This window comes from Brachyistius frenatus, unplaced genomic scaffold, assembly GCF_029030835.1.
Source record: "Brachyistius frenatus isolate BFR_SWC_R1_liver_20210118 unplaced genomic scaffold, ASM2903083v1 Contig_16, whole genome shotgun sequence".
Lineage (NCBI taxonomy): Eukaryota > Metazoa > Chordata > Actinopteri > Embiotocidae > Brachyistius > Brachyistius frenatus.
The window spans coordinates 1,834,624-1,860,500 of NW_027210615.1; the positions used below are offsets into that span (position 1 = coordinate 1,834,624).

At 42.0% G+C, this 25,877-nt stretch overlaps 4 protein-coding genes across 5 annotated transcripts; 2 read left to right on the forward strand and 2 right to left on the reverse strand.

Moving 5' to 3' along the window:
- Positions 1-5,366: 5,366 nt before the first annotated feature.
- On the reverse strand, positions 5,367-11,491 carry dnajc16 (DnaJ (Hsp40) homolog, subfamily C, member 16). The gene is made up of 14 exons (XM_069693918.1): positions 10,761-11,491; positions 10,615-10,681; positions 10,126-10,450; positions 9,842-10,026; positions 9,595-9,699; positions 9,346-9,504; positions 9,046-9,176; positions 8,733-8,916; positions 8,353-8,532; positions 7,898-7,974; positions 7,684-7,764; positions 7,466-7,555; positions 7,204-7,374; positions 5,367-7,112 (listed from the first exon to the last, which is right to left on the reverse strand). Exons 1-14 carry the CDS (start codon positions 10,931-10,933, stop codon positions 6,665-6,667), a joined length of 2,376 nt encoding a protein of 791 aa, XP_069550019.1. The 5' UTR covers positions 10,934-11,491; the 3' UTR covers positions 5,367-6,664.
- Positions 11,492-11,671: 180 nt separating this feature from the next.
- On the forward strand, positions 11,672-16,078 carry casp9 (caspase 9, apoptosis-related cysteine peptidase). Of its 2 annotated transcripts, XM_069693927.1 has the most exons (11): positions 11,672-11,768; positions 11,902-12,046; positions 12,959-13,169; positions 13,309-13,392; positions 13,475-13,536; positions 13,642-13,818; positions 13,901-13,990; positions 14,427-14,574; positions 14,674-14,862; positions 14,951-15,060; positions 15,148-16,078. In XM_069693927.1, exons 2-11 carry the CDS (start codon positions 11,915-11,917, stop codon positions 15,250-15,252), a joined length of 1,308 nt encoding a protein of 435 aa, XP_069550028.1. In that variant the 5' UTR covers positions 11,672-11,768; positions 11,902-11,914; the 3' UTR covers positions 15,253-16,078. The 2 variants fall into 2 exon arrangements, with proteins under 2 accessions (XP_069550028.1, XP_069550029.1); XM_069693928.1 differs by having other exon boundaries at positions 11,723-12,046; positions 13,711-13,818.
- Positions 16,079-17,395: 1,317 nt separating this feature from the next.
- On the forward strand, positions 17,396-20,299 carry LOC138618291 (L-rhamnose-binding lectin SML-like). The gene is made up of 9 exons (XM_069693934.1): positions 17,396-17,481; positions 17,651-17,683; positions 17,779-17,838; positions 17,954-18,089; positions 19,078-19,187; positions 19,286-19,330; positions 19,467-19,599; positions 19,791-19,894; positions 20,041-20,299. The coding sequence occupies exons 1-9, from the start codon at positions 17,451-17,453 to the stop codon at positions 20,067-20,069; spliced, it is 681 nt and encodes a 226-aa protein (XP_069550035.1). The 5' UTR covers positions 17,396-17,450; the 3' UTR covers positions 20,070-20,299.
- Positions 20,300-20,956: 657 nt separating this feature from the next.
- Positions 20,957-25,877, reverse strand: lrrc47 (leucine rich repeat containing 47). The gene is made up of 6 exons (XM_069693922.1): positions 25,098-25,877; positions 24,188-24,649; positions 23,972-24,088; positions 23,706-23,821; positions 23,169-23,271; positions 20,957-22,994 (listed from the first exon to the last, which is right to left on the reverse strand). Exons 1-6 carry the CDS (start codon positions 25,665-25,667, stop codon positions 22,824-22,826), a joined length of 1,539 nt encoding a protein of 512 aa, XP_069550023.1. The 5' UTR covers positions 25,668-25,877; the 3' UTR covers positions 20,957-22,823.

The following is a 25,877-nucleotide window of genomic DNA, read 5'->3' on the forward strand; positions in this document are numbered from 1 at the left end:
AAGAATAACGGTCCTCAACAATGTGAAACAATCTAATTCAGCAGAGCGTCTGAAACCTCGGGCTGTATGTATTATTTGTACCACAAAAACAGAGGAAAGTGAGGGAAGAGGGACTCTGAAGCCTGCCGACAGGTTTGAAGGACAGACAAGAAAAGAAAATGTAATAGGAGAAGAGAGTTTTTCCTCAATGGGATCAACAAAGAGTCCATAGCCATGGTGGAGGCCCTGAGAGGCTCCAGTGAGGAGGGGCTTTGAGTAAAATGTAAATATCAGCATGCTATCATGTTCACAATGACAATCTGTCATCAAGTATAATATTTACTATGTTCATCATTTCAGTTAGGGTTAGGCATGACTGTCAAAAGACAAGTACATCTTCCTGAGAATTACAAACTCCACTAAATATTTTTTTTTTTTTAGTCCTTTAACATTTGCGGTCTTGTGATCGGGAATCTCGAAGTCATGAAGGTTTTTACACTACGTGACAACAATATCTTTCCCACGGAGGATTCCCAGACGAGTTTGTTTGGACTTCAAAGTAAATTTATGTCAGAAAAATACACACAAGTGACACAGTGGGAAATGGCGTGATACCAGCGTAGGATGCTTTTCTTCTTTCTTAGGCATGATACTGCACTGAACGACTATTTCTTAAAGAAAGAGTTTCGCGACACGTTATTGTTTTAGAACTATTTGAAACATAAAAGCTGTGATGGAGAAAGTGGTTTCAACACATTCTGTCTGAGAAAATTCACAAGACACACCTGATGTGTCTTATTTCCCCTCACCCCATGTCTCGCGTTCTTTTTGAAAAGTTCACATAGCGATCGAGTGCTGATTTGTAAGCACTGAGCGAACGCTGATTTTGCTGATTTGGTGCTTTTGTCTGTGATCTTCCAAAAATGTCAAGTGGAAAATCGTGTGGAGGGAACTCTTCATAAGTCACTTTAATTAACTAATGCTGTTGCTGCTCTACGTCAGAGATACTGAGATACTTGATCTGTCTCATTCTCTTGAATTCACCCCACCGCCCTCTTTCTTCTTCTACACGTCTTATAAAAGTAAAAACAACTTGAAAAAGGATGCTGGCAGTCCTACTGGGCAGACAGGAAGTGACCTCAGTATAGCAACATTTCAAAACAAAGGGACCACTTCCTGTTTTGACTGAACACTCAATAGAAGGAATAGTAGTTTGAGCTATTCAATGGCTAATTTATTTAAGGACTAGATTACTGTGTCAGTTTCTTTCATCCAAAATAAAATACAACCATACACAAGTGAGCAATATGTTTTTGAAAGAAAAAGTATCTTTTTATTTCAGTATTTATATTATTTATATTAGAGCTCAATGCTCGAACTAAAAAAAACAATATTCTGCTCTATTATTTATTAATGCTTGCATAGTTGTTGTTCTTCTCTTGGCTGTAGTCTCACTGGCTCTCTGCTATCTCTGGATGTTTTGAGCTCACTCCTGCAATTTTGTAAAAGTACTATTTGCTAACAGTCCAATGTTTAGCTTTCAAATCGATTCGATCAATCTACACAATGATTTTTCTTTCTGTACACGGAGTACTTCCATGTGAAGGTGATCTGAAGATCAAAGATCTTTATTAAACAAATCAATTTCCAATCCCAAACCACTACTATCTACTCATCAAACTGCAGACACAACTCAATCGGGGCACATTAATATTTCAACACATATAGATTTAGTGGTTCTTTCACATTTTCTGCTTCAGTTAATTCCATAGATTTTCTTCAGTCGCCAATTCAACTGCAGCTCAAATCCCTCCGCAGGAGTCAAATAAAATGTAGCTTTAACTCCGGGGCTGTTTCAACCCCTGTTAGTTCAACCAACTCAGGCTGTGGGATTACAAGAGGTGTACATTATGCAAACATACCTTTAACTTCATCTTAACTTATTTTTTTAATCTTTTCTTAACTACTGTCTCAAAACTGAACTCTGCCTGAGGATTTAAACCCAGCAGAGGAAGCTTTGGACGGAATAATGAGTGGATTTAACTGAAGTCTGGGAGCATGGGACATCTTGATAACTGCAGAGTCAGACTCAGGAGGCACTGAGGTTGAAGATATGGATCTGTGTGTGTGTGTGTGTGTGTGTGTGTGTGTGTGTGTGTGTGTGTGTGTGTGTGTGTGTGTGTGTGTGTGTGTGTGTGTGTGTGTGTGTGTGTGTGTGTGTGTGTGTGTGTGTGTGTGTGTGTGTGTGTGTGTGTGTGTGCGCACACACAGTCTAAACCCAGCAAAAATTGTTCAGTATTAGAGCAGGCATGAGACGGTCTTAAGAGCCGCCACTAAGCTGTTCTCCTGTATCTGTCTTATCTATGAGACTGGGATGGTGAATGATTTAATTAAAGTTATACGGAATGTTAAAGGTGACAAAGATTGTAAGTGGAGGAGCGAGGCAAAAACATTGGTTACCAATTTTGAACTGTATCTTCTTACATTTGCGTTGAGTTTTGAAACTTTGCTAGGTGTGTGTTGTTGTTTTTTAACTGTTTGTTACTTTTGATTTGAGGATTAATTTGTACTTCCTGGTCTGATGTGTTAGCTTCACATGGCTGTAAACACACACACACACACACACACACACACACACACACACACACACACACACACACACACACACACACACACACACACACACACACACACACACACACACACACACACACATTTGTGCAGCTATCTGTTTGAGGATATTCCTTTACACAACGCATTCCCCAGCCCCTATCCTGACCCTAGCCTTAATCCAATTCTAAATTTAACTCTAAAACCAATAGTCTGAACTCTCAAACAGCCCTTCAAAGGGCCCTTCAAAGAGGACTTTCAAAATGTCCTCACTTTGGTAGGCACGCACACACATCATCTCTCTTACACATATAGTTAAATGCCAAATCTACCCTGAGAGGAAGGGAGTGACTTTCCCTTCATGAAACACACACTTACCATCGTCAAGTCATTATTACCTCAAGTAAAATCGCAACCATCTGACCTCATACCAGAGTCAGCTCAAGTAACCATAGATTTAAAGGAAAGCCCTTCCAAAATAAAAGCAGGTGAAAAATAATTTGCTTCCTGTCCCTTCTGACGTTTCCTCACTCAACTGCATGTGACTGCTCTGTTTTTCTCTCCCAGACAATTAAACCAGCAGATAGGAAAACACACGAGAGGCCTTAAACCTCGTATTGATAGCAGACGCTCAATGAACAGAGGTCAGTGAGTACAACAATACATGGGAGGGAGTGGCAAGAGACGAGAATGATCATACGATAAGGCCCACCCCCAGTTACTGTTGCTATGTCTGTCATGATTTTATATTCTAGCCCAGAAAACAAGCAGTTTACACTTAGAGCAACAAAACAAATACTGTAAATTTATCTTTTAATACGAGTTATCTTTTTTGTCGTTCATTTATTACCTGTTGTTTGAGAAGATGCTTATTAGCCAACAACTGTCAATTGTACAAGGGAAAGCAAGCCTTTGAGGATGTCTAAAGTTGTTCTTTTGTGATTTCAAACTTTAAAATTTAGAAATGTTGAGCAGGATGCATCAGTTTTTTGATTAAAATATAAATGAATCAATGCTATCAAAAAAAAAAATCTTCAAAACCAGATGATGTCATTGAGGCCGCACATCTTCAGGGCATCATTGAACTTGTGACAACATCATGAAAGATATGACGGGTCATTGGCACAAAGGAACGATTCATGTCACTGATGTAATTGTTCATGCAGTAAAATACTAATAAATAATGCCATGTAAATTACAGTTCATCTCCACCTGTGGTGAAGTTAAAGTTAATATTGCAATCTCTCTTGAAAGTGGACGTACAGTTGACTGTTAGCAGCTTTCCTGTCAGTAGAAGCTTCACTCTCTTTACGTGTCGTAGTGAATCCTTGATGCAGATCTCCAAATTTTGCCTATTTACATAAAAAATAATATGAATCATAAATCTATAAATACCTGCGCACAATAACAGGATAGACAGAAAAGAAGAGAAACCACAACCCTGCTCAAAAAGAGTCTGCTCCCTGCTCTACATGACTCCTGAGGGTGAGGTGCCATCTTGTGGATGATGTACTGCAGTACTGCCTGCATTACTGCAGCCCTTCTCTCTTGGGCGTCTTACACACCTCCCTCTAGTCCCACAGAAACTGTGGTTCAAGAGGAGGAAATAACCTGCCCTTTGAGGACAGAAACCGGTAGTAAGGTTGCTCGTAGTTGCTCCAGAGTGGTCAGAGGGCACGTGGCTGATATTACATCTGCACGCTTTTTGCATGCAGAAATGCATAAACACCTGCTGGAAAGCGACTGGATGACTTCCACAGGTCTGACAGATTTCCATATCCCCATACCACTTTGCCACCCGTGTTTTGCCACCACTGTCTCGCCATTGGCTCATCCTCAGCCCTGCACCTGGACATGGCTTATAGCCACTTTCCCCTTGATGGGAGTTTAGATTTATTTACCTGCATGTAACTCCAGCCCTGTTAATATGTATTAATCCTCATGCTGCATTCCCAGCCGGACCCTGTCTTCAGTTACTGAGCTCAAAAAGGAGCTGAATGTCACGTCCACCACTGTTTTATAGGAAATACTAATTCCTTATTGGGCATTGAGTGCAATGCTGTATTTTTGTTGTTCTCCTCAATGCTGGTAATTACTTTTATTATACATGCAGGTGTAATGACAAGACTGCATGTGAACCAAACATCTTTACAACTGATACCTTTAAATACCTGCAGATCAACTACGCCTACATTCCTGCGTCAGTGCACATTGAAGTCCGTTCTCCCACGTCACTCTGCATCCACAGGTGAAATGAGAAAAACCACTCGGCTGTGAGAGAAAGCAGCTCGGTGTTTGGAGACCCTTGTCTTGACATTTACGAGTACCTGGAGGCGGCTTGTACGTGTCAATGTATGCTTAAAAGCCTTGTTTGGGCTGTTTCACAACACTAAACCTACTCTGTAGTCTAAATGTGAAGAAACAATATTATGCAGTATTCAGTGTAAAGTAGAGGGAAGTGGTGACATAATTGCAAAACAGCAGGTGACTGCAAACAACCATATTTTGCCTTCTTTAAAATCTTTTCTATTGCAGTTCCTATGGTGTGCGCAAACACAGATTTTAAGACGGTATACAAAACACATAAATTCAATACATCTCATCAGTCAAATCTGTCAATTCCAGTTAAGATTAGATGCAATGCTAAAGAAGTATGGAAACTGGGATTTGGTGAGATGTTACAAATGGTCCCTATTGATGAATAGTGGTTTTTTTTTTTAAAGCCCTTATAAATGACTGAGAGGTGTTGGGTTAAAATCACGTGTCAATTCAGGTAATAAACATAAAGCCTTTTATTATAACCAACAAGAGGATAAATGCACCACCGAAGACCAACTGAAACATCTTACAGTTTTAGACATTTTTTTTTTACACCAATAAAAAAAAAAGGGAACTAAAAGAAACCTCTGAAAACTACGGTATTTAATGTAAAACAAACAGCTTATCTTTCAAATGACATACTTATATGCAATTATATTTACGTCACTTAGTACCAACAAAATAATATGGATGACATTTTTTTTTTTTTTTTTTTACACTTAATGTGGACAAAACAAATGAAAGAACAAAGCAAGCATCCACCGATAAATGGCCGACGAAAACATTCAGAAGATGAGACGGACGGCCTCTCTGCTACATGAAGCTACTGGCTAACTGAGGTTGTAAAATAAACCCAGGCTGCTAAAATAATTCCCGTTTGTAGTGAAGTACAGTTTAAAGCACAGCCCGGACAGTTTCCACGTAACAATGAAATGTTTTCTTTTTCTGCAACCTCATGATTGAGGAAGAACACTGAGTATGCCTCAAGGTCCGGGGTAAAAGGCATCGTCATGACAGCAGTCCGCTATATTGCACACGAGTCAGCATTTAGGAAATAATCGAAAAGAAAATGAAATGAGCTGAGATGCATAAAAAGGCAAAGACATTTAATGACAGTTTCATGCATCTCTATTCACAGTATTCATCGATGAAGGCGTTATACTCCGTCCAAACTGCTTGTCGAATCGATTCGGAAAACCTCCGGTGACTTTTTGCGTAACGTTCCGAAAACCGACAACCCGACTGTCACGCCACAAACTCCTCTTTCCCGTTTTCTTTATTCAATTTGTCACACTACCATTTGTGGCATTTTTCAAGTGTACAACACTATAAACGTCTTCCTGGAGAGACTGAAAATTATGTCTTGTGATTATCCCCGGGTCTTGCAAACTAGTTGTGACAGACCGTAACCCGACTCAAAGGTTGTCATCCCGCCTCTTTAAGTACGACTGAATATAACTGATGGAAGCAGGAGAGTACAGGTGGCCACAGTGATTTTTGTTTTCTCTTCACAAGGCTGTAGCAGCAGCAGCGTTTGCCTGGATAAAATGAGAGTAACAGCAGTTGAAAACGGCATGCGATGAGTGTTAGAGGTATGGTAAAAGACCTGTAGTTGGACTAAAGCCAGGTTTGTAATATGGACCCAACTCAAAAGAAATCTATTCAATATCTCCAGTGCAAAAAAGGCAGCTGTAGCCTAACTTCCATTTGAACGAAACCGGTTCAGTAGATAAACACTACGTCCATCCGCCTCCGTCTATTTACCGGGGGTGATCTTGTCTAGTCCCGGCCAGGACGGGATGTAGTAGCGAGGCAAAGTGCCCTCCATGAGCCTCTCCATCCACAACCCCAGGCGGTCCAGTTTGTGGTGGATTTGCAGCGTGGATAGGCTGCGGGATCGGTTGGATTTCCGCGGCAGGTGGTCGTCACGGGAACTGGACCTCGACCTGCCCCCTGAGGTGCCCCCTTCGTCCTCTGACGACTTGCTGTCGAGGTCTTCCCCGGTGTAGACGGGCTTAAACAGACACAGGTACTTTTTGTGTCCGTTAAGTGCCAGCACGTAGCCGGTGTAGTCCATCTTGCGGTTTCCCCCGTCGTCCTCGTCAGCGTCGATGTGCATGGCGTCCTGAGCGTACTCCAGCAGTGTGCTCATCCACTCGCTGTGCTTGTCGATATTCAGGAAGGAGAAGTGCAGCGTCAGGCTCCTGGAAGAGTATTGACGAGAATGAATGCAACTGAAAAATCTATAAATATGAGTTTAATAGACACACAGAAGCGAATATAATGGACTTTTACCCGGTGAAGGAGTAGACCTCTTTGGCGAACTTGCTAAGGAGGATGTTTTTGGAGCCGTCGGTGAGCACCAGCACTATATTCATGTGTCCTGGCCTCAGCTTGACCAGGTTGCTAATGTAGGTGATGTCCGTCAGCTCTGTCACCTCCACAAAACTCTTCTTGGGAGGCCGACTACAGTTTAACGGTAAAAACACAGAGCTTAAGAACATAATGGTAAATCTTGCTGTAAAAAAAAAAATAAAAAAAATGCACTGCTGCTTGCCTTGAAGTACTACCAGTCCCCGATGACCCATTTTCTGCTTTTGTTCCATCTTTTGCCTTCGGTTTGGTCTGCTTATCTTCACTTGAGTCGCTGCAAACACACACAGAAAAATCCCAAAGACATAGAGGGGAAATTATGCTTTTTGTTTTTTCCCCCCTTGGCTTTTCCTTTAGCTTTCTGTACACCGTGTCATATTGTAACATAGTAAATGAACCAACCTGAAGGCCTGGATGACCACAGTCCCAAACAAGATGAACAAGGCAGAGAAGATGAGGGATAGAAGAGGCATCATCTCACGCCTGCAAGTCATCAGCAGCACACACCGTGTTTACACCTCGTGTTTACAGTGTTCTTCCACAACATGTGGGAGGCAGCCATTTAAAACTGGAACTGCTTCGACTAGATATAAAATGAAGCATCAGTTACACCTACCAGTTGTTATGCAGAATATCATCGATGACTTCAGAGAGATAATCGTACGATGCATAGATCCATCGGATTACAAACATCTATAAAGTGAAGGTATTACTAGAGTTTAGTAACAGGACTGAAAGTTGGTATTTAAAGGAGCAGTACGTAGGATTTATAGGAATCTATTGTTGGAATATAATCATGTTTTAATTTGTGCACAATCACCTGAAACCAAAAAAATTCAGGTTTTGTTACCTTAGAATAAGCCGTCATGTCAACACAGGAAGCAGGTCCTTTTCCAAAGAGTACGCCGTGTTTCTACAGAAGCCCAGAAGGGACAGACCAAACGCAGGGGGCAACCTCACCACTAGATGCCACTAAAATCCTACAAACTGCTCCTTTAAGAACCTTGGATAAAATAATATGAACTGCACAGCTTGCAGCGCAGCGAAGCAATTTTTACTCTGAGAACATACAGAGGCAAACTCGTTGTTGAGTTCGGGCAGCATGGCGTCATGGACGAGGATGGACGGGTCCTTCTGAAGCCGCTCCAGCTCCTCCACAAGACGCTGCTTGTCTTCCTCACTGCCGTTCCAGGCGGTAACCGGCTTGAACAAAGCTTTCCCTGCAGCGTTACGCCTCTCCAGGATCACCACCTGCACACACAACATGACGAATCCAAACAACATGAGGAAAAGATAACACATAACAAGAACAAAATGATAATACACTGACAAAACCACGGACAGTGACATGATAGTTAAAACTACACACTGCAATAAGGGGAGAGAAAAAAAAGTTGATCTCACACACTCCAGATGCTCCAATAAACTGGCTGTTGTATTGTTGAGTGTACCTGTGGTGGCGACTGTGCACTGTCCTTGTTCCGCATGAGGATGTCACAAAGTGGTTGCTGTAGCCGCTGGTAAACATACGCAAACCTCACGACATCCTTGGTGTTTGTTGAGGCAAAGGAGAGGAAAGCCTGGTTCCCCAGAGAAAAGGTCTCTCCATCCCCCGTCATCAGCAGGACGCAGTATCTGAGGGCAGGGGAGACATTACAGTCAATACCGAGCTTTAAATCCCTCCAACGAGATGTGGAAATTAGAACAAAACCGGGCGGTCAGTTTGGTTTCATATTTCCGTTGTACGAGTTGAGGCTCTCTTACTTCCTGCGTCTATGAAACTGCTTGACAGGACAGAGCTCATCGAAGAGCTTCTGATTGACGAGCCGCGGTGCGAGGAGGAACTTGTTGTTTGACATGAACTCATCAATAATTTGCTTTTTCATTCCTTTGGCCTGCAGAGAACCGACATTACAAAAAAAAAAATACATACAAAAAAAAAGAAGGGGGGTGAGGAGACGTTTCAATTAACGTGTGTGCAACGAGGTCACGGCAAAAATAACATCCGTTAGGAAAGAAATGGAACCGCTCCATTCTCAGAGGCTGAATAATGCTCTGATTTACCTGGATAATGTCAGCAGGCTTGTCCGTGTTCTCTTTGAAGACCAGCATGGTCGGAGCATAAGTGTTGATGTTAAACTGTTTCTGCAGATTGGCGGTCTCTGATAGGCCCTGGTCCACATAACCGAACTGCAAGTAGTCCTTATAAGCAAAAGCTGTCAGCTGCAGGGACACAAATATACATGATTGACAGGTTTATGTTTGTGATCCAGTGAGTTTCTGCAACACCTGAGGCACATTTCAAGAACCTACTTTGTACAACAGAGGAACGACGGGCACTTGGTCAAACAGCAGCACGTGTGGCTTGTTGAGCTCGTGCCAGCTGTTCAAGAACTGCAGGTCGTTTTTATCAGTGACCTGAAATATAAAACAATATATGAAACGCTTCACTCGTTTCGGTGAATGCAGCCGAACTGTCCACCTGTGTGTGTGCGCACTGAAAAACCTGTTTTCCTATGTTAAATCATGCATGTAAGAGAATGTTTATGCATTTATTTACCCGCTCCACGAGTCTCTGAGGAAGAAGGTCTTCTACAAACTGCCTCAGGTGCTCCTTTGCGACAGCATAATGGAAAAACGTCACTTTTCCATTGATGACTCCGAGTATGGACGGGGTGCGGTGAGCACCGAGGTGATTAGCTAACCGCCTCTCATAGCCAACATCTACCACACCGATTCCAACACCTGCAAAGAGAGCACATCCACAAACACGCCACACTTCTGAACTGTGCACTTTAACAGAGGCCAGGGCCGCTGGATTATTTTGGACAGTTATTTCCAAACCTAAATTCTCCATCTCCTGCACCACCTCCTTCCAGACGGGCTCGATGTGGATGCAGCTGAAGCACCAGTCGGAGGTGATCTTGATCAGGTACGGCCTCTTGTAGCTGTCGGGCACCACGTCGTTGACATACTGGTTAAAGTGCAGCGTGAACTTGCTGTCGGCGAAGTCTCTGTGGTTCTTGCTGTTGAAGGGGAAGTTGAAGAACGACTCGTCGAAGTAAAAGCTGTCGTGGCGAGGGCCGTAGCGACCGTTTCCGTATGGCTGGGTGTCATCAGTCTGCCCGTAGCGGTCGTAATTGGCACGTTTGTCCTCACTGGAGAGGATCTGGAGCAAATATCAATATAGAAGACATGTTCCTCTCATAAATATATTACCAGATTACATCTACACACACACACACACACCACAGGATACCACACGTTTGGCATTACATACGCACAACACAGTAATAAATTAGAATTAAAAAAAAATTAAAAAAAAAGACTGACCTCATAAGATTTAGTGATCTTGATAAACATGTCCTCAGCACCTGGATTTTTGTTTTTGTCAGGATGCCTTGAGAAGAGCAAGCTCATTAGTTGGCAGTTTTAATGAGGGTTTAAATATCAAGTTGGTCCCATGAGACAATATTTACCACTCTTTTGCAAGACGCTTGTAGACCTTCTTGATTTCAGCCTGGCTTGCACTCCTGGTTACTCCTAAGATTTTGTATGGGTCCATCTCAGGCCCTGCGTGGGTCGGTCCAGCCAGCAGCACGGAGAGGACCACAACTACGGCCAGTGGCAGAGACATCTTTGACCCTGGCATCACAGTTACTTTTAAACGCGTCAGAGGAGCTGCGACTTAAAGTGGATTCAGGAGGTTCACGCGGATGGTGGAAAGCTTGATTATCTGAGGCAGCATTTTCTCCATTATGTCGTTAGCCTCGTTAATCATGGGGACACTGGTGAAAACAGCCGGGCGGCTAAAGATGCTGGGGGGGGGGGGGGAAAGCATTATACTACGCTAACCACAGAAGCTAGAAGCGCATCATCGTGCTGACACGTTGGATCTTGGTCGAGGATTAAAACGTCCACTCAAGTCTTTTTGTTTGTTTGTTTGTTTGTTTTTTCCTATCAGGGTTAGTGGCGTTGCTACAGCAGCTCCGTCTGTCTCAACGCAACAGCCCCCGCGGCCCCCGTCGCATCAGGCGGACGCGGTCAGCCACATCTGCGCCGAAGGTTTCGCTCCTCTTCGGATCCTCGTCGGTCTCTAATGCGAAACGACAGCGAAATACGGAGGGTGCGTTCAGCGACGAGCTGACAACCTGCTGCCGCGGAGCGGGAGTAGCGGGGGAGGCGCTCGGTGTCGAAAGTCGTTTCGGGAGATTGAGTGTCCTGTGACGGTTTCCGGCTTCTCTTTTCTGCGCGTTAGGTTTAATTTTTACCGCGCCGCCGTTTTTAGTGCGGGTGTATAAACGAACGCTGGCCGCCCGGCCAGCGACACGCAGTGATACAAATTAAACGCACCCTAGTTTTTTTCCTTTTTTTCTCTGTGCTCTCCGGCGGACCAATCACAGGCGGCGGTGATGTAAACAAGGAAATGTCTCCTGCAACCGAGCAAAAAAAAAAAAAAAATAAGAAAGCGGAAAAGAATCAACAAGGTATCGTTTCACCTTTACGAGACTGAAGGATCGTTACGCAAATTTTGGGATACGAACTGAGTCTGTAATTGTGTCAAAAATTTGTCGGGACTTTTTATGATTAATCCGTGTCTCCCTCGCGTTTACTTGTTAGTGTTGAATGGACAATGGAGGAAAAACACAAGAAGATTCTGCAGCGAAACAGGACTAATCTGGTGAGAGACTTGGATCCATCAAAACTCTGTGATGGCCTTCTGGAAAAAGGAGTTTTCACCCAAGACATGATCGATGAGATAAAGGTGGGTCACTGCACTGAAGCTCTGGTTTTTGGGGATGTACAAAAACACACCTGCTGTGGAAGAAATATCCGGATCCTGTACTTTAGTAAAAGTACCAATACAGCAAGGTGAAATGGAAATGAATAAATATTTCTACTTGACCCTAACCCCAACCCTACAGACGTATCAGCAGCAAAATGTAGTTAAAGTGTTAAAGTAACAGTACTGGTTTTAGTCCCTCTGACTGACACATCTTTATATAGCCTATGACATCATGTGATTAGTAATCAGTGTGTCAGCAGCATGTTATTGCTATCACTGCTTCAGGTGGAGCTAGTTTTATTTACAGGCTCAGCAGATACATCTGAGGGGTTGTCAGATGATTGTTGGGAGAGGGAAGATACACAAATAACTTGTCAGTTTTTTTTTTTTAACTTTTTGTCTAATCTTTAGTTTTTGCTAATATATTGGATCATTTGCACATTTAATGAAATGAAACCACGTGAGAAGTTTAGAGGGGGGGGGGGAATCCCTATTTGGTGCAGCTGTTAACAACTCATTGACATCTGAAATGTGACCCCAACTACACTTTGTTTTTGATTTTTGATTTTTGTAAGAGGTCAGAGGCCAAATAGGTTGGACATCACTGGTTTAACCTGAAACAATGTGTTGTATTTTAAAAGCTTAATATACTATCCATTCTTTTAAATATTCATCTGAAAAGTAACTTAGGCTGTAAAATAAATGTATTGGAGTAAAAAGTACAATATTTACATCTAAAATATGTGGAGAGGAAGTAAATGTAAAGTAGCATCAGATGATAATTGTCAAGTACTACTATCTCCAAATATGATTAAATTACCATACTTGAGCAAATGTATTTAGTTACATTCCAGCCTTGCACACCTGCCACCTGTATCTGTCTCCTCTCAGAGCTCTGGGACCAGACGGGACCAGGCCAGACAGTTGGTCCGGGACTTAGAGACCCGCGGGAGTCGGGCCTTTCCGTTGTTTCTGCAGTGCCTTCAAGAGACCGGTCAGCACAGTTTGGCTGAGATCCTACAGAACGGAGCTCCAACAGCTCAGCTGCAGCCTGCAACACCCACTCAGCCTGTCCGCCCTGTTGTCCAGCCTCTCCCAGTTTGTAAGTGTATCATACCATATATATTTAATGAGTGTTAATGCCCCAATTGTCTTGAAAGATACATCTCTGGTCTTATAATAAACATAAAAACGTTTGTATAATTCATTGTTCATATATGTGAGCTTTGTTTCTTTAATAGCCTCTCCAATGGATGTTGATAAGCAAAGCAAAGATGCCGTCCCTGTCTATCCGTTACAGAGGCCCAGTACTACTCCAACTCCATGTAAGCTTTGCAGTACATGTAAATATCATGAACAGTCTGGTAAGTTCTTAATGCTTAATATATACTGATATTTATGCCACAGCACCTGAGAAGGAGAACATAAGAACGAGGGCACAGGGCAGAACACGGCGGGATAGCATTCAGGTAAGTCATTTATCATTTACCCAGTGACTCTGTTAAATCCCAGTTGGTATATTTGCATCATGGCGCTTCCTCTGCTTCCTTTTACTGTGTGTGTGTGTGTGTCAGAGTTATAAAATGGATGCCATGCCGTGTGGTCACTGCCTCATCATAAACAACGTGGACTTTGACCCTCAGAGCAAGCTCAGCAACCGCAAGGGCTCCAACATCGACTGTGACAAGCTGGAGAGAAGATTCCAGGCGCTCAACTTCATCGTGGAAGTCAAGACAAACCTGAAACAAAGAGTAAGGATCATGTCCTCTGCTGCTGTCTGCCACTGAAACTGCATGTTAGATTACAATCCTAATAGTTCTCTCCGCATTTCAGCAAATCAAGCATGAACTCTCAGCTCTGTCAAAGAAGGACCACTCACAGTACGACTGCTGTGTGGTTATCATGCTGTCCCACGGGACCGATGTAAGACCTCTTCCAGTCTACATAGCAAGCATTTGTAGAGCGAATTTCATACACAGGGGCAATTCAGAGTGCCTCACATTGATAAAATCAAAGAAGACAAATATACATATATGATATACAGTAAATATGATCATAAAACAGCACAAGATCAAAAAGATAGTAATTAAAAGAGAGATATTAAGAGATGGGAATATAGAAGAAATATAAAATGCATACAAAAGAATAAAAACTTGGTAAAAGTTTATTTTGAAATTCTCTAAATCAATTAAAAATCATGAAAGTATATCGAGAAATGTTTTTAATTGTGATTTAAAAATGGCAACATTTAGATTAATACATACATCTAAGATCTATGTATTGATTGTAATATTGGGAACAGTTAAAAAACAACAACTCTGGATCTCCTTAAATTCATGTTTCATGTTTATCTTCCCAGGTGAGACACAACCGCTTCCCTGGCGCCGTCTACGGTGTGGACGGACAGCACGTCCCAGTTCAGAACATCACAAACTACCTCAACGGCCAGCATTGTCCTTCTTTACAAGGCAAACCCAAACTTTTCTTCATCCAGGCCTGTGGAGGAGGTAATTAATGCTGACTAAACTTTTTAATAAATAACAAGTCTTGTGTAAATTGCACTTAAAGGGGTCTTACAGGGAATTTTTTTTTCTTTTGCCCTCGAGGTGAAAAAGACACAGGCTTCGAGGTGTCCCCTGATGAGGTGGAACCGTCCATCGGCGGAGCGGACGACCAGACGGACGCCATTCCGATGTCATCCAGCAGCGACTCTCTGAGCATGTCCGACGAACCGGACGCCAGAGTCACGCTGCCCACCCCGAGTGACATCCTGGTGTCCTACTCCACTTTCCCTGGTGTGTTCGTGGCTTTGTGCGCATTTGTTTATATTGATGAAATAATAAGTGAGTCCCTAATGCCTCTGTGTCAATGTGACAAATCCAGGTTACGTTTCATGGAGAGACACCCAGTCAGGCTCGTGGTACGTCGAGACTATGGACCGTGTTCTCGAGGAAAACGCCGCCACGGAAGACTTGGTCAGAATGTTGATGATGGTGAGCTTCTCTTATCATACCAGCGAAAGAGCTTTTTTACTTAAACAGAGACGTGTCGGATTATTGACTGTGCTCGTTTGTTTTCAGGTTAACCAGGAAGTCTCCCAAAACTCTGCAAAAGGGCTCTACAAGCAAATGCCGGGTTCTTTTAACTTCCTCCGCAAACTGCTCTACTTTCAAACCCAAAAATAGAGGAAAGAAAATCACTCAGGGATTTTTAGTTTAGTTCAATGCCATAAAGTACAACTGTATTTTTTGCCATCGTGTTTCTGCGGAGTTGCAAGGTGTGTGAATTTGAATTTTAACTTTACTGTGCTGATAATGAAATTATTATGTCCTACTGTACGTAGTGTCTCACTGTGTTTTTCATTGTTGGCAACTTTTCTATATCTTGGAATGTAAATGTTTCCATTCTGTGAACACTTTGTTCAGGTTTCTTTTTTATTGTCATGTAGCAGCTGTCAAAAGCAGAAAATCAACACAGCCTGGGACTCCAAGATTTACTGCTGGACACTCACAGGGGCCCATAATAGACCTTTTTTACACAGACATTTTTACTTGTGACAGTAAGAAAAGCACAGGTGTTTAATGATGGCTGCATTTCACTTAGGGGATTGCTTTTATGTGTGCTGGGTCACTGTCATAGCTTACTGGTACAGCCAATGGATCAATCTGTGCTTCCCCTGCTGTGACAAGTCAGAATGTGTGCTGTGAACATTTTTTGCAGTTTGTACCTAATTTGATTTTTAGGTCTGTTTAATATACCGATTGTGTTCAAAATAGTATTTTGTGAGGCAAGGACAGACTTTCTACTGACAAGATGTGAGACACCAATTGGAGTTAAATTAAAGGAGTAGGAAAAACTCCTGTATGTCTCTCTCTGTTTCCTCCTGTAGAAGTACATGTACATTAGGAGGAAGGTTGTTGACCTCTAGTGAGAGCAGAAGTGTTTAATATCTTTGGCTGGTCTGTTGCACTTGCCTACAATAAATGATTTCTTCAAAAGCTGGCAATACTATCCCCTGAAGCCATGGGTGGACTTACTTTGATCATAACACACCTGCAGGTATTTGCATACACTGAGAGTGTTTAATCCAAAAAACAGAAACAGTGTTGTGTAAATCATATTTAAACTTGTATGGTCTTTATAATCCAGGTACTGAGAGGACAGGATCTCAAGCAGACATCCCAATAGTGATAAATTATATTGTTTTGGTACAAGCAGCAGATTCGATTCCAGGAAATTGGTGTTTCACAAGAATTTCCAGTATCGGGGAACGGCTTGGAAGTAAAAAAAAACAACAACCCCTTATTTGGGCTACACATGGGAAACAGAAGAAGTTGAGGTGCCAGGATTTCACTGACTGGTTCTAGCCAGAGATGAATTGAGTTCTCTAACATGAGAGCGCAGTCTGGCAAGTTTAACATCAATGTTTGTAGCCATGCTTATGACATGGCTAATAGGATAAAATACAATAATTCAGCAGCATGTATCATGTCATTTGGTGGTTAAAACTGAAATAAAATTGAATTAAATTATTTTACACTTGTAATAATTATAGGATTAAAATCAAAATAAATGTGCACAAGAGCTTTTAAGAATCCTGTCAGATCAGAAATGACTTAGACTTTATTAATCCCACAGTGGGGATATTTAGTAACATATTACTTTGTTTAAGGTCCATTGCAGTGACTCTTAATGTCTGGTAATTTGGGGTGTTTCAGGAAGTCCAACAATAATATTACAGTAAATGCATAAGAATGCTCCAGAAAGTCTGCACGGAAAATAACAAGTCACAGGGCGTGTCATTGTCAAACAACAGCAAATGAAGCACATGTTTATGTTAACACATAACCTAAAAAAAAAAAAACTGAGGCAAGACTCTGCAGGGTCTATACACCTTACAGACAGGGAGGAGACTTCCTTCAACGAAATACATTTTAGAAATATGATGGTGAAAATCTGATTTCCAAGTCATATGAAAGACTCATTGCACTGTTCAGAGATTGGTTGTGGAAAAACCACCTCTGAAAAGGGTTACTACTGCAACACAATGTTGTAACTTTATACCTTGCTATCAGTTTTGCAATGCAGGCTGTCATTTAAAGGTCAGAAATACTTCCTATTCACCTTAAGTCATTTGTCATCTAACTCGTCTTACTGAAAAAGCCTTTTCCTTTTGAAAACACATCGTCATCCCTTAGTCATAGTCATTGTCTGCCTGCATCATTGTTGCACCTTTAGAACAATGCATGCTAGTTGTTTTCATAGATAGACGGAAATCAGTTTTGTAGCATCACGCTATTGATCAATTCTTGACCCGCCTGAATAAATACCAGCGTGTTTGTCCCAACCAGTATCAGTTTAAGTCTGGATCTTCAACAACAACATGCTCTGCTTCAGACTCTGCACCTCGCTGGGTGAGTACACAACTGATAATTACAACAAGAATTTGTCCACCTTATTTACATGAGCTGTTTATTTTATTATTATAAATATTAACAAGGAAAGTTTCAAAGCAAAACCATACGAGTTTTACTTTCATTCAGTTAAAACACAATTTAACAATGATGTTTTTTTTTTCTCCAGTGCTCGTGACAGCTTGTTTGCTCACAACATCAGGTAAATATCTGAAGGAGAATTCTTGTTTTTTTTTTTTTTTTTTTACATACAGAACAAACAGACTTTAACTTATACTTTAATATTTGTCATTTTAGTTTCCACAGAGAGAGCGATCACCTGTGATGACAACAATAATGTCCAACGCCTGAGCTGTGGTATGACTGAAGTTTTTAAGTCTGTGTTCACAGACATGTGTTGAGACATTAAAGTATTACCTCAGTACAAATCATAAACTTCTTGTTCTTTTCTTTCTCCTTTGGTGTGCAACAGATATTGGAGTGATCAGTGTGCAGGCAGCACTGTACGGACGTGCAGACCGTACAACCTGCAGTGAGGGTAGGCCTGCAAACCAGCTGGTCAATACGAAGTGCTCTCAAAGGGGCACCGTGGATGTCCTCAAGAAGAGGTACTCATTATATTTACATAAATACATTAGCATATACTGCTGGGAGTGTGTCTCGGTCAGGTTAATGTTTTAATGTCACTAAAAAAAGATTAACTTTAGTCTCAGGTTAAACAAGTTCTTTACAATGAATGAAGTTAGTAACCTCTCCTCTCAACAGTCTCCACTATAACTCATCACCTGATTCATTGGCATTGACCAACATGACCTTAGTCTGTTGACATAATACAGTATATCTTTTTCACAGTAGGCTACTTGTAGTCTACAAGGTAAGCATCCTTAGCTATGGAGTGTTGTAATAAGATAAATAACATTAAGCTATATATTCCCATTGTTCCATTATAATACTCATGCTATGACAAGCTCAGCATAAGCACAGTTTATGTGCTTGAAGATGTTCCAGCAAATTGCAATATAACTCGCTAATATAACTTTAGCATGTTAAAATACTCATACAATGTTTAACATGTTATTAACATGTCAGCATGTGCCCACTTAGCCATGGCAACATTTAGCATACTAATGTTTCGCATTAGTGTACTAAATCTATATTATCAGTAATATGCTAAATGTATGCCAACTGCATACTAATGTTTAGTGTTAATTTAGCCTCATAGACTGAATATAAACGGTTTAACATACTAATGTTCATCATTAATTTATCATAGTATAGTTAAGCATTAGTTTAGCATAATAATGTCCATTATTAATTCATCATAGTATAGTTAAGCATTAGTTTAGCATAATAATGTTTATTATTAATTTATCATAGTATAGTTAAGCATTAGTTTAGCATACTAACGTTCATCATTAATTTATCATAGTATAGTTAAGCATTAGTTTAGCATAATAATGTTCATTATTAATTTATCATTGTATAGTTAAGCATTAGTTTAGCATAATAATGTTCATTATTAATTTATCATAGTATAGTTAAGCATTAGTCACAATTCTAATGTTTCTTTTGTTTGTCCTACTTTCATTTCCACAGGTGTGATGGCAAGAGGGTGTGTGAGTTCAACACAAACGTGGTTCGCACCTCTGATCCCTGCCAAGGCATTTACAAATATGTGGAGACCAACTACACCTGCTTCCCAGCAAGTCAGTTACATGTCTGCATGAAAGTAAAAGTGACGCAAAGCTGCAAAATGATACACTTGACTGTGAGATGTCTAATGTGATGCATGTTATCTTGACAGTTCAGATCGTTGCATGCGAGAACTCTTTGGCCCATCTGTATTGTGGTAAGATTAAAGATGAAAGATTTTTCAATATAGAAAAAAAATAATAGCATTATAACATGTTTAATCTAGCCTCTACAAACCTTAACTACTTTTTATTTTTGTTGACGATGCCTTTTCCCCTTCTTTTTTTTGTCAGATGAAGGGCAGGTTATATTTGTCTACGGTGCTGACTATGGACGCCGAGACATGACCACCTGCTCCTACAAACGGCCTGCCTCTCAGATTCAAAATGTGCACTGCTTACGCCCCACTAACAAAGTTGCTGAAAGGTAAGCAGGGGCCTTTTTGCTATTGGCATGGGAGAGAATTGCAATTCTTGTAAGGTTCCCTCAGTCAAATAGAAACGTAAACACAGAAATGAAAATAATAAAACAAAAATTCTGCTTGTTGGCTATTTTGATAACGACTTTAAATATGCTCTAATGTGCCTGTATTCACTCATGTCACTGTGCATCCACAGCTGTAATGGGAAAAACAGCTGCACTATCAGAGCCAGCAACTCAGTGTTTGGAGACCCCTGTGGTGGCACATACAAGTCCCTGGAGGTGGCTTACGTATGTGAATGTAAGTAACTGTTCACGCTAACTGTGCATAAAATTAATGTGGAGAAATAGTATGATGCAGAGAGAAAGCATGTCCACATAATGTTTCTAGCACACCTCTGCTACAAACAAAATATTCTAAATATAATGTTTTCTGTTCTTTTGCAGATCCTTTGGCACCCAAGGGCATTCACTGAACACACACTGAACTGCAGTCATATCACAAACGTGAATGAAATGATGAAATAAATGTATCCCTTTTCTAGCCGATAGACAAAATGATAAAAGTGTAAAAAATGTCTTGTCGCATACAGAATATTTTGACTCAAACTTGTCCTTAAAAGTTTTACTTCCGAATGAACAATCATTTTGCCCCAGATTTTGACATGTCACCTTCCATTGAATAAAATAACTTGTGAAGCATAAATCATACCGCTCAAGTCTTCTTTTAGATTGAATGCAAAACATAATAAGCATGACAAATTTACCATTTATATAAAAGCTTTTAGGTCTTGGTTTACCTGAAAACAAAATCCTCTGCAGTACAGCAAGAAATGCTGTTTGTTTCCAGCTTGTTAGGAAGAAGTGTGTAATTAGTATTAACAGCTGTAGCTACAATGGCTGAACTAAGAAAACCCAAATCAGCAGAATATTACATAAAAAATACAACCAATTAATTCAGAGGTGAGGTTTATTAAATCCTAATTCAACATTGTGTTTAAAGGGAAAAAGGCAATACTGTCCGTTGATAAATATTCAAAGACATCTGCCAATAATACATACAAGGGACTAGTCCAAGTAAACGGTTGATGACCAGTTGTCTTCAGTTTATGACACAATATAAGGATATTATTACAGTATATGATGAGTGGCTTCATGTACTGTCCAGGAAATAGCAGAAGGATTTAGCAAACTGTTAGCTTACACGTGGTTCAAACATCTGTACATTGATCAGAAAAGTTCATGTCTGTAAACAACACATTACCAATGTGAGATTTTACCAAAATCAAACTGCTGTTGGTTGTTGTCGTGATCACACACTCAAAAAAAAATGTCTGCACCATCTGAAGTGAAAGGACTTAAAAAAAATAACGTGTTATAAACAAGTGTTGTAGTATGTGGTTAAAGCTGGTAATATACTAAAAACAACAACAAACATTCAGGAAGTAATACTCTTGATGACTGATGTCAGGCGTCAATCAACCTGTGAATGTGGAAGGTCACTCAAATTCCAATTCAACTTTAAAGAGATGCTGCTTCTCAAGATTTCACACGTTTTAATTGTTTTCCTGAATCTTTCAGGCTCTGTCTCAACCGCAGCTCTAGTGTAAACATGTGGCATATAGCTGCTCCTTCATTTCCTTATGGGTTTAATTTCAGGAAAATAGTGTCCAAAGCCAGCTTTCCTTGTCACATTCCCGGTATGTCATGTGGATTTGGGACACGTCAATGCTATTGAGCTGCAGTGAACGGTAACAACTGGGATAAAGTTGAGCAATTTTAAAGCAGAACCCAAGTTAAAGGATCAACTCTGAAGTCTGACTGTCTTGTACTTTGAGCAATGAAGCAATTCTGTGATTTTGAAAAGCTGCACCAGGTCTGGCTGTGTACTTGCAACATTGTGGTGAGCGCACTTCTTCTTTTTGTCTCTTCCCCAAAACCTCTTAGTTCCAACTGAAAACCTTCTGCAAGAGTATCATCCTCACCACGGTGCAAAAGTAATGAAACGCCTCGAACGAGCAAAACATTCATTTACACTGCGGGGGATTTAAAACTGAATGAGGTAAGCCGTTTCCCTTGAACAGACCGTGCAGGATCAGGATCAGGATCGGGATCAGGATCGGGATCAGGCCGTACTGGCAGCAGGACATTGACTTTACAATGTCAATTCATCTGTTCAAATCTTTTGTGTCTCATCAACTACTAAACACACTACCACGAAGTCAGCTGTGCAAATGTATGATCACCAGGATGAATCCAAATAAACCTCTGCATCTTTACTGTAGAGCCGAGATCATTGCGAAAGTTTTACTTGCTGGCAAATGTAGCCATTACATTTACTGAGTTCCTTACTTTTCATGAGCTTTTCCTCTACTGGCACCCTCGGGACAAAATATCACAAGATACGAAGGTGGAACGAACAGTTGAGATGTGCACAGAACGGCAGGAAGTGGTCACCTTCATGAGTAAGTTTCGCCACTTGATCAACGTCAACACACATTTTTTTGTGACGGCAGTTTCGGGCACATTGGCAATTTCTGCATGGACACGAGCAGAGGATACGCATTCAATTTGATGTCAATCTCGGGAAGTCGGGAACGGAGACCCTTGAAATGTTTCAGAGAGCCTACAGCAATGAAGCAATGAGTCGGGTCAATTTCAAGAGGGGCAGAATGTCAGTCAATGACTCAAAAAGTCGGGTCAGAAGCAAACCAGGAGGGTTTACTTTGACGCTCGGTTGTGAACCATAAATTCAGACCGTCAACACCGAGCGCCACTGCGACGTTCTGAAGCATTCGAGGGAAATCGCTTGGCGCAAATGACCTGAGCTGTGGCATTCATGCTACAGTTGGGATCTCCAAAATGAAACTCCGTGCTCGCAGCACGTTGAAAACATTTCTCACCGCGACAACACAATCGTTGCTTCCTACCAGACTTACTCCTCGGATTTGGCTCCCTGCTGCTTCCTTCCGTTTCCCGAACGTTTGAAACAAACTTTATTGCGCGCGTTCAGCTCAAGTTTCAGGTGCATTGAGGACTCGCAGACACGCCAATAGCAGTGGTCTCAAAAACGTGTGTCAGTCAGGAGCTGATGTTAAATCAATCAACGTGAATTAAAGTACTTACTCACAAAGGTTATTGCTTCAACCTGCTCCGTGCACGTTCATGCACTACAGGAACAGTTTCACCACTTCTTAGTCCACCCACGTATTTCATGCACCAGTTTCACATCATTTACTGATACTTTCCAAGCTGTAATACGCAACAATTATTCTTACACAACATAGAAAAAGAGATGAAGAAAGGCTTACTACAATCAGAGCATCCATAATATCTTTACAGGTCTGAAGGCTGGTTGCACTCGTCACCTCCAAGAACAACTCTTTGGTCGTCTTTTTAATCTGTGCAAGAAAGATCAAGTCGTTATTTCTGCTTTATAAAGAAAAGACGCCAACAAACAGAGCAGGCTGCATCAGGAAAACATGGCACAAAACACGAGTTAATATGCGAGTCAAATGTCTTATTGTTTGGCAGCACACAATTGTAATATTCAGGAAGAAAATGCCTCCACACACCTTGGTTTTCTCACTGTTAGTAATCGGTGGGAATGAGATCACATGTCCCTCTGCGTCCACGAGGCACGGATAGAGAGACTTGCCTTGCAAAAGCTGTAAGTATCTGTAAAAAAACAACAACAAAAACTGGAGGAGTAATTGACAGAAACGATGCTGTTAGAGGTCTAAAGCAAATGTACCTCGACAAAGAACAGCAATAAATGTGCTTTTATAGCTCGTCAGGTCAGAATAGTAGATCAATAATGCGAGCCTTTGATTTGCTACTGTGTTCAGGTTAACGTGTTGATATCGTTTGTTGTTTGAAGTTGCAGTAATCAGACTAAGGCTGTCGGTCTGACATGCGTATACCGCCCTCAGGTGTTCAAACCCAGCAAGTAAGTTTCACATAAGTATCGCTGTAATGTCAAGTGTTCCTCGATGCTGTTGTTTTGAAAAGCTGTAAATATGCGTCTTCAACACGAAGTCCTTCGGCTCGCCGTTAACAAAAAGGGACCTTTCACATCTTTGCTGGGACAAAGTTAAAGCTGCAGTACTGACTTGTGGAGGCCGGTGACGTTCTGCCTCTTCTTCTGCTTCCTCAGCTCCTCAGCCTCTACCTGGAGGTGTCTCACCAGCTCCACGGCCGTCATCTCCTTCCGACCCAGCGCCACAATCTAACGCACACCAAAGTATTTGTGTGAAATTTTGATGTTTTTTTTTGTTTTTGTTAAAGATAAGCGACAAACAGAACGTACCGCCGAGGGAGCGGAACAAAACACCAACACCAGTGTGAAAGTAATCAACCCTTCAACAACAGAGCGTACCTTCAGCTGGGTCGGTGGTTTGACTCCGTACACCAGGGGACCTTTGAGAAGCTGCACATCATGAGTTGCAATGGTTGCGATGGTCCTTTTACCACACAGGTCATCATGGAGCTTCGTCTAGAAAAACAAACGGGACTCTTTTTGGTGACGATGTTACTCACTCGGTTGTGTCGCGAGTTCACACCGTTAACGCCCGCGTGGAGGTTTTGATCTTACCTGAGCCATCAGGAACCGTTTGAGAGCGTTCCCGGGCTTCAGGCTCATGCCTCTGACCACGCAGCACACCAAGTACGGCCGAACGTCCTTCACCTCTGCGCTCACTTTGACCGTGAGTTCAGTGGGAGCTTCCGAAATGTGGAGAACCTTCACCACCATCTTGTTCAGCTCGTCCTCTTCCTCCTGTTCGTCTGCCGTCTTCTCCTTCCTCTTCCTCTGCTGCTGCCTTTTTTTCTTGTCGGCGCCCCGTCCTCCGTCACCGTCGCCTCCATCCTCTCCCTGCGTCTTCCTTCCTTTCCCTCTGAGGTAGTCCAGGATGGATTTGGTCTGGCACCCGTTGACCATCTTCTCCAGACGCTTGTCGTTCAGCTTGTTGCCTTTGAAGTTGATCTCCTTCAGCTTGGAGCAGTCGCTCAGTTCTGAGGGGATCTCATTCAGCTTGTTGTTAGAGAGATCCAGCACCTACAAAGACAGGATGAAAAAGATAAAACCGGGTGCAGGAGCTGAGTCTGAGCATCAGCAATCCCCAAACACTAAAAATGTAACGTGAGGAAAAAAACATGATATTAATTACTTAAGCAGGCATGGGTGGATATCTTATTCTCTCTCTGGCATTGAGGTTACCTCCAAACTCCATTTGAAATTCTCACAATTTAGTGCTGTATTGCATATTAGCAAGCAAGACACCTCGGAAACTCCAATTTAAGATATATACTCCAAATAGTGACAGCTTCTCTTAAATTCGGTGTATATTTGATGCGCTCCAAGGAATTATATTGTTTTAACACACATCCCCATCGTGGAGGACAATGCGCGCTTTGACGATGACGTGACGTGAGTGGATGAACGTGGTTCGGTTTGTGTAGTTGTTGACAGCAAACAACATGTTTGTGGCTGAAGTTCGGCTCACCTTTATAGCTGCTAGCTTGTGAATGTCTCCACTCAGCTCTTCGACCAAGTTGTCGGAGGCCACCAAGGTGCTGAGCAGGTCCAGCCGCTCGGAGAAGAGATCAGCTGGGAACCCGGCGATGCGGTTCTTGGAGACGTTGATGAAGGAGAGCTTGGCGCACTGAGCGAGTCCCTCCGGCAGGACCTGCAGGCTGTTGCAGCTCACGTTGAGCGTGTTCAGCTCCTTCAACTCGGCGATCCCTTCCGGTAAAACTTTGAGGTCGTTGACCGAGAGGTCCAGGACCTTCAGAGACTTCAGTTTGCCGATGACATTGGGGACGGAGGCGAGCTTGTTCCTGCACAGGATGAGGCTCTGGAGGTTTGTCAGATGTTGGACGTCCTCGTGGATCGCTGTCAAACTCGGGCACTGGCTCACTTCCAGGTAGTTCAGCAGCAGGAGGGAGTAGACGGAGGAAGTGAGTCCCCCGTTGGAGCAGATCCTCTTGTCAACGACAAGACCCTGTAACACCAGCTCGCGTCTCTTCTCTGTCGCTGCTTTCTCTACTTCGGGCCACATCTCCATGTCATCCATGCTTGCGAGGGATAGCTACCAGCTGGCGTGGATCTCGCCGGACGACGAAATGCGCAACTTCCGTTTCCATTTTTTTTCAAAGTAAGGGGATATTCTTTTCGCCATTCGTACTTTTGTCATTATAACACAAACCTGACGTCATCGATGGTGGTGCAGCTCATGTAACCTTCATGTTGCACTGCACGTTTTCCGCGTTTTAACGCATTTCAG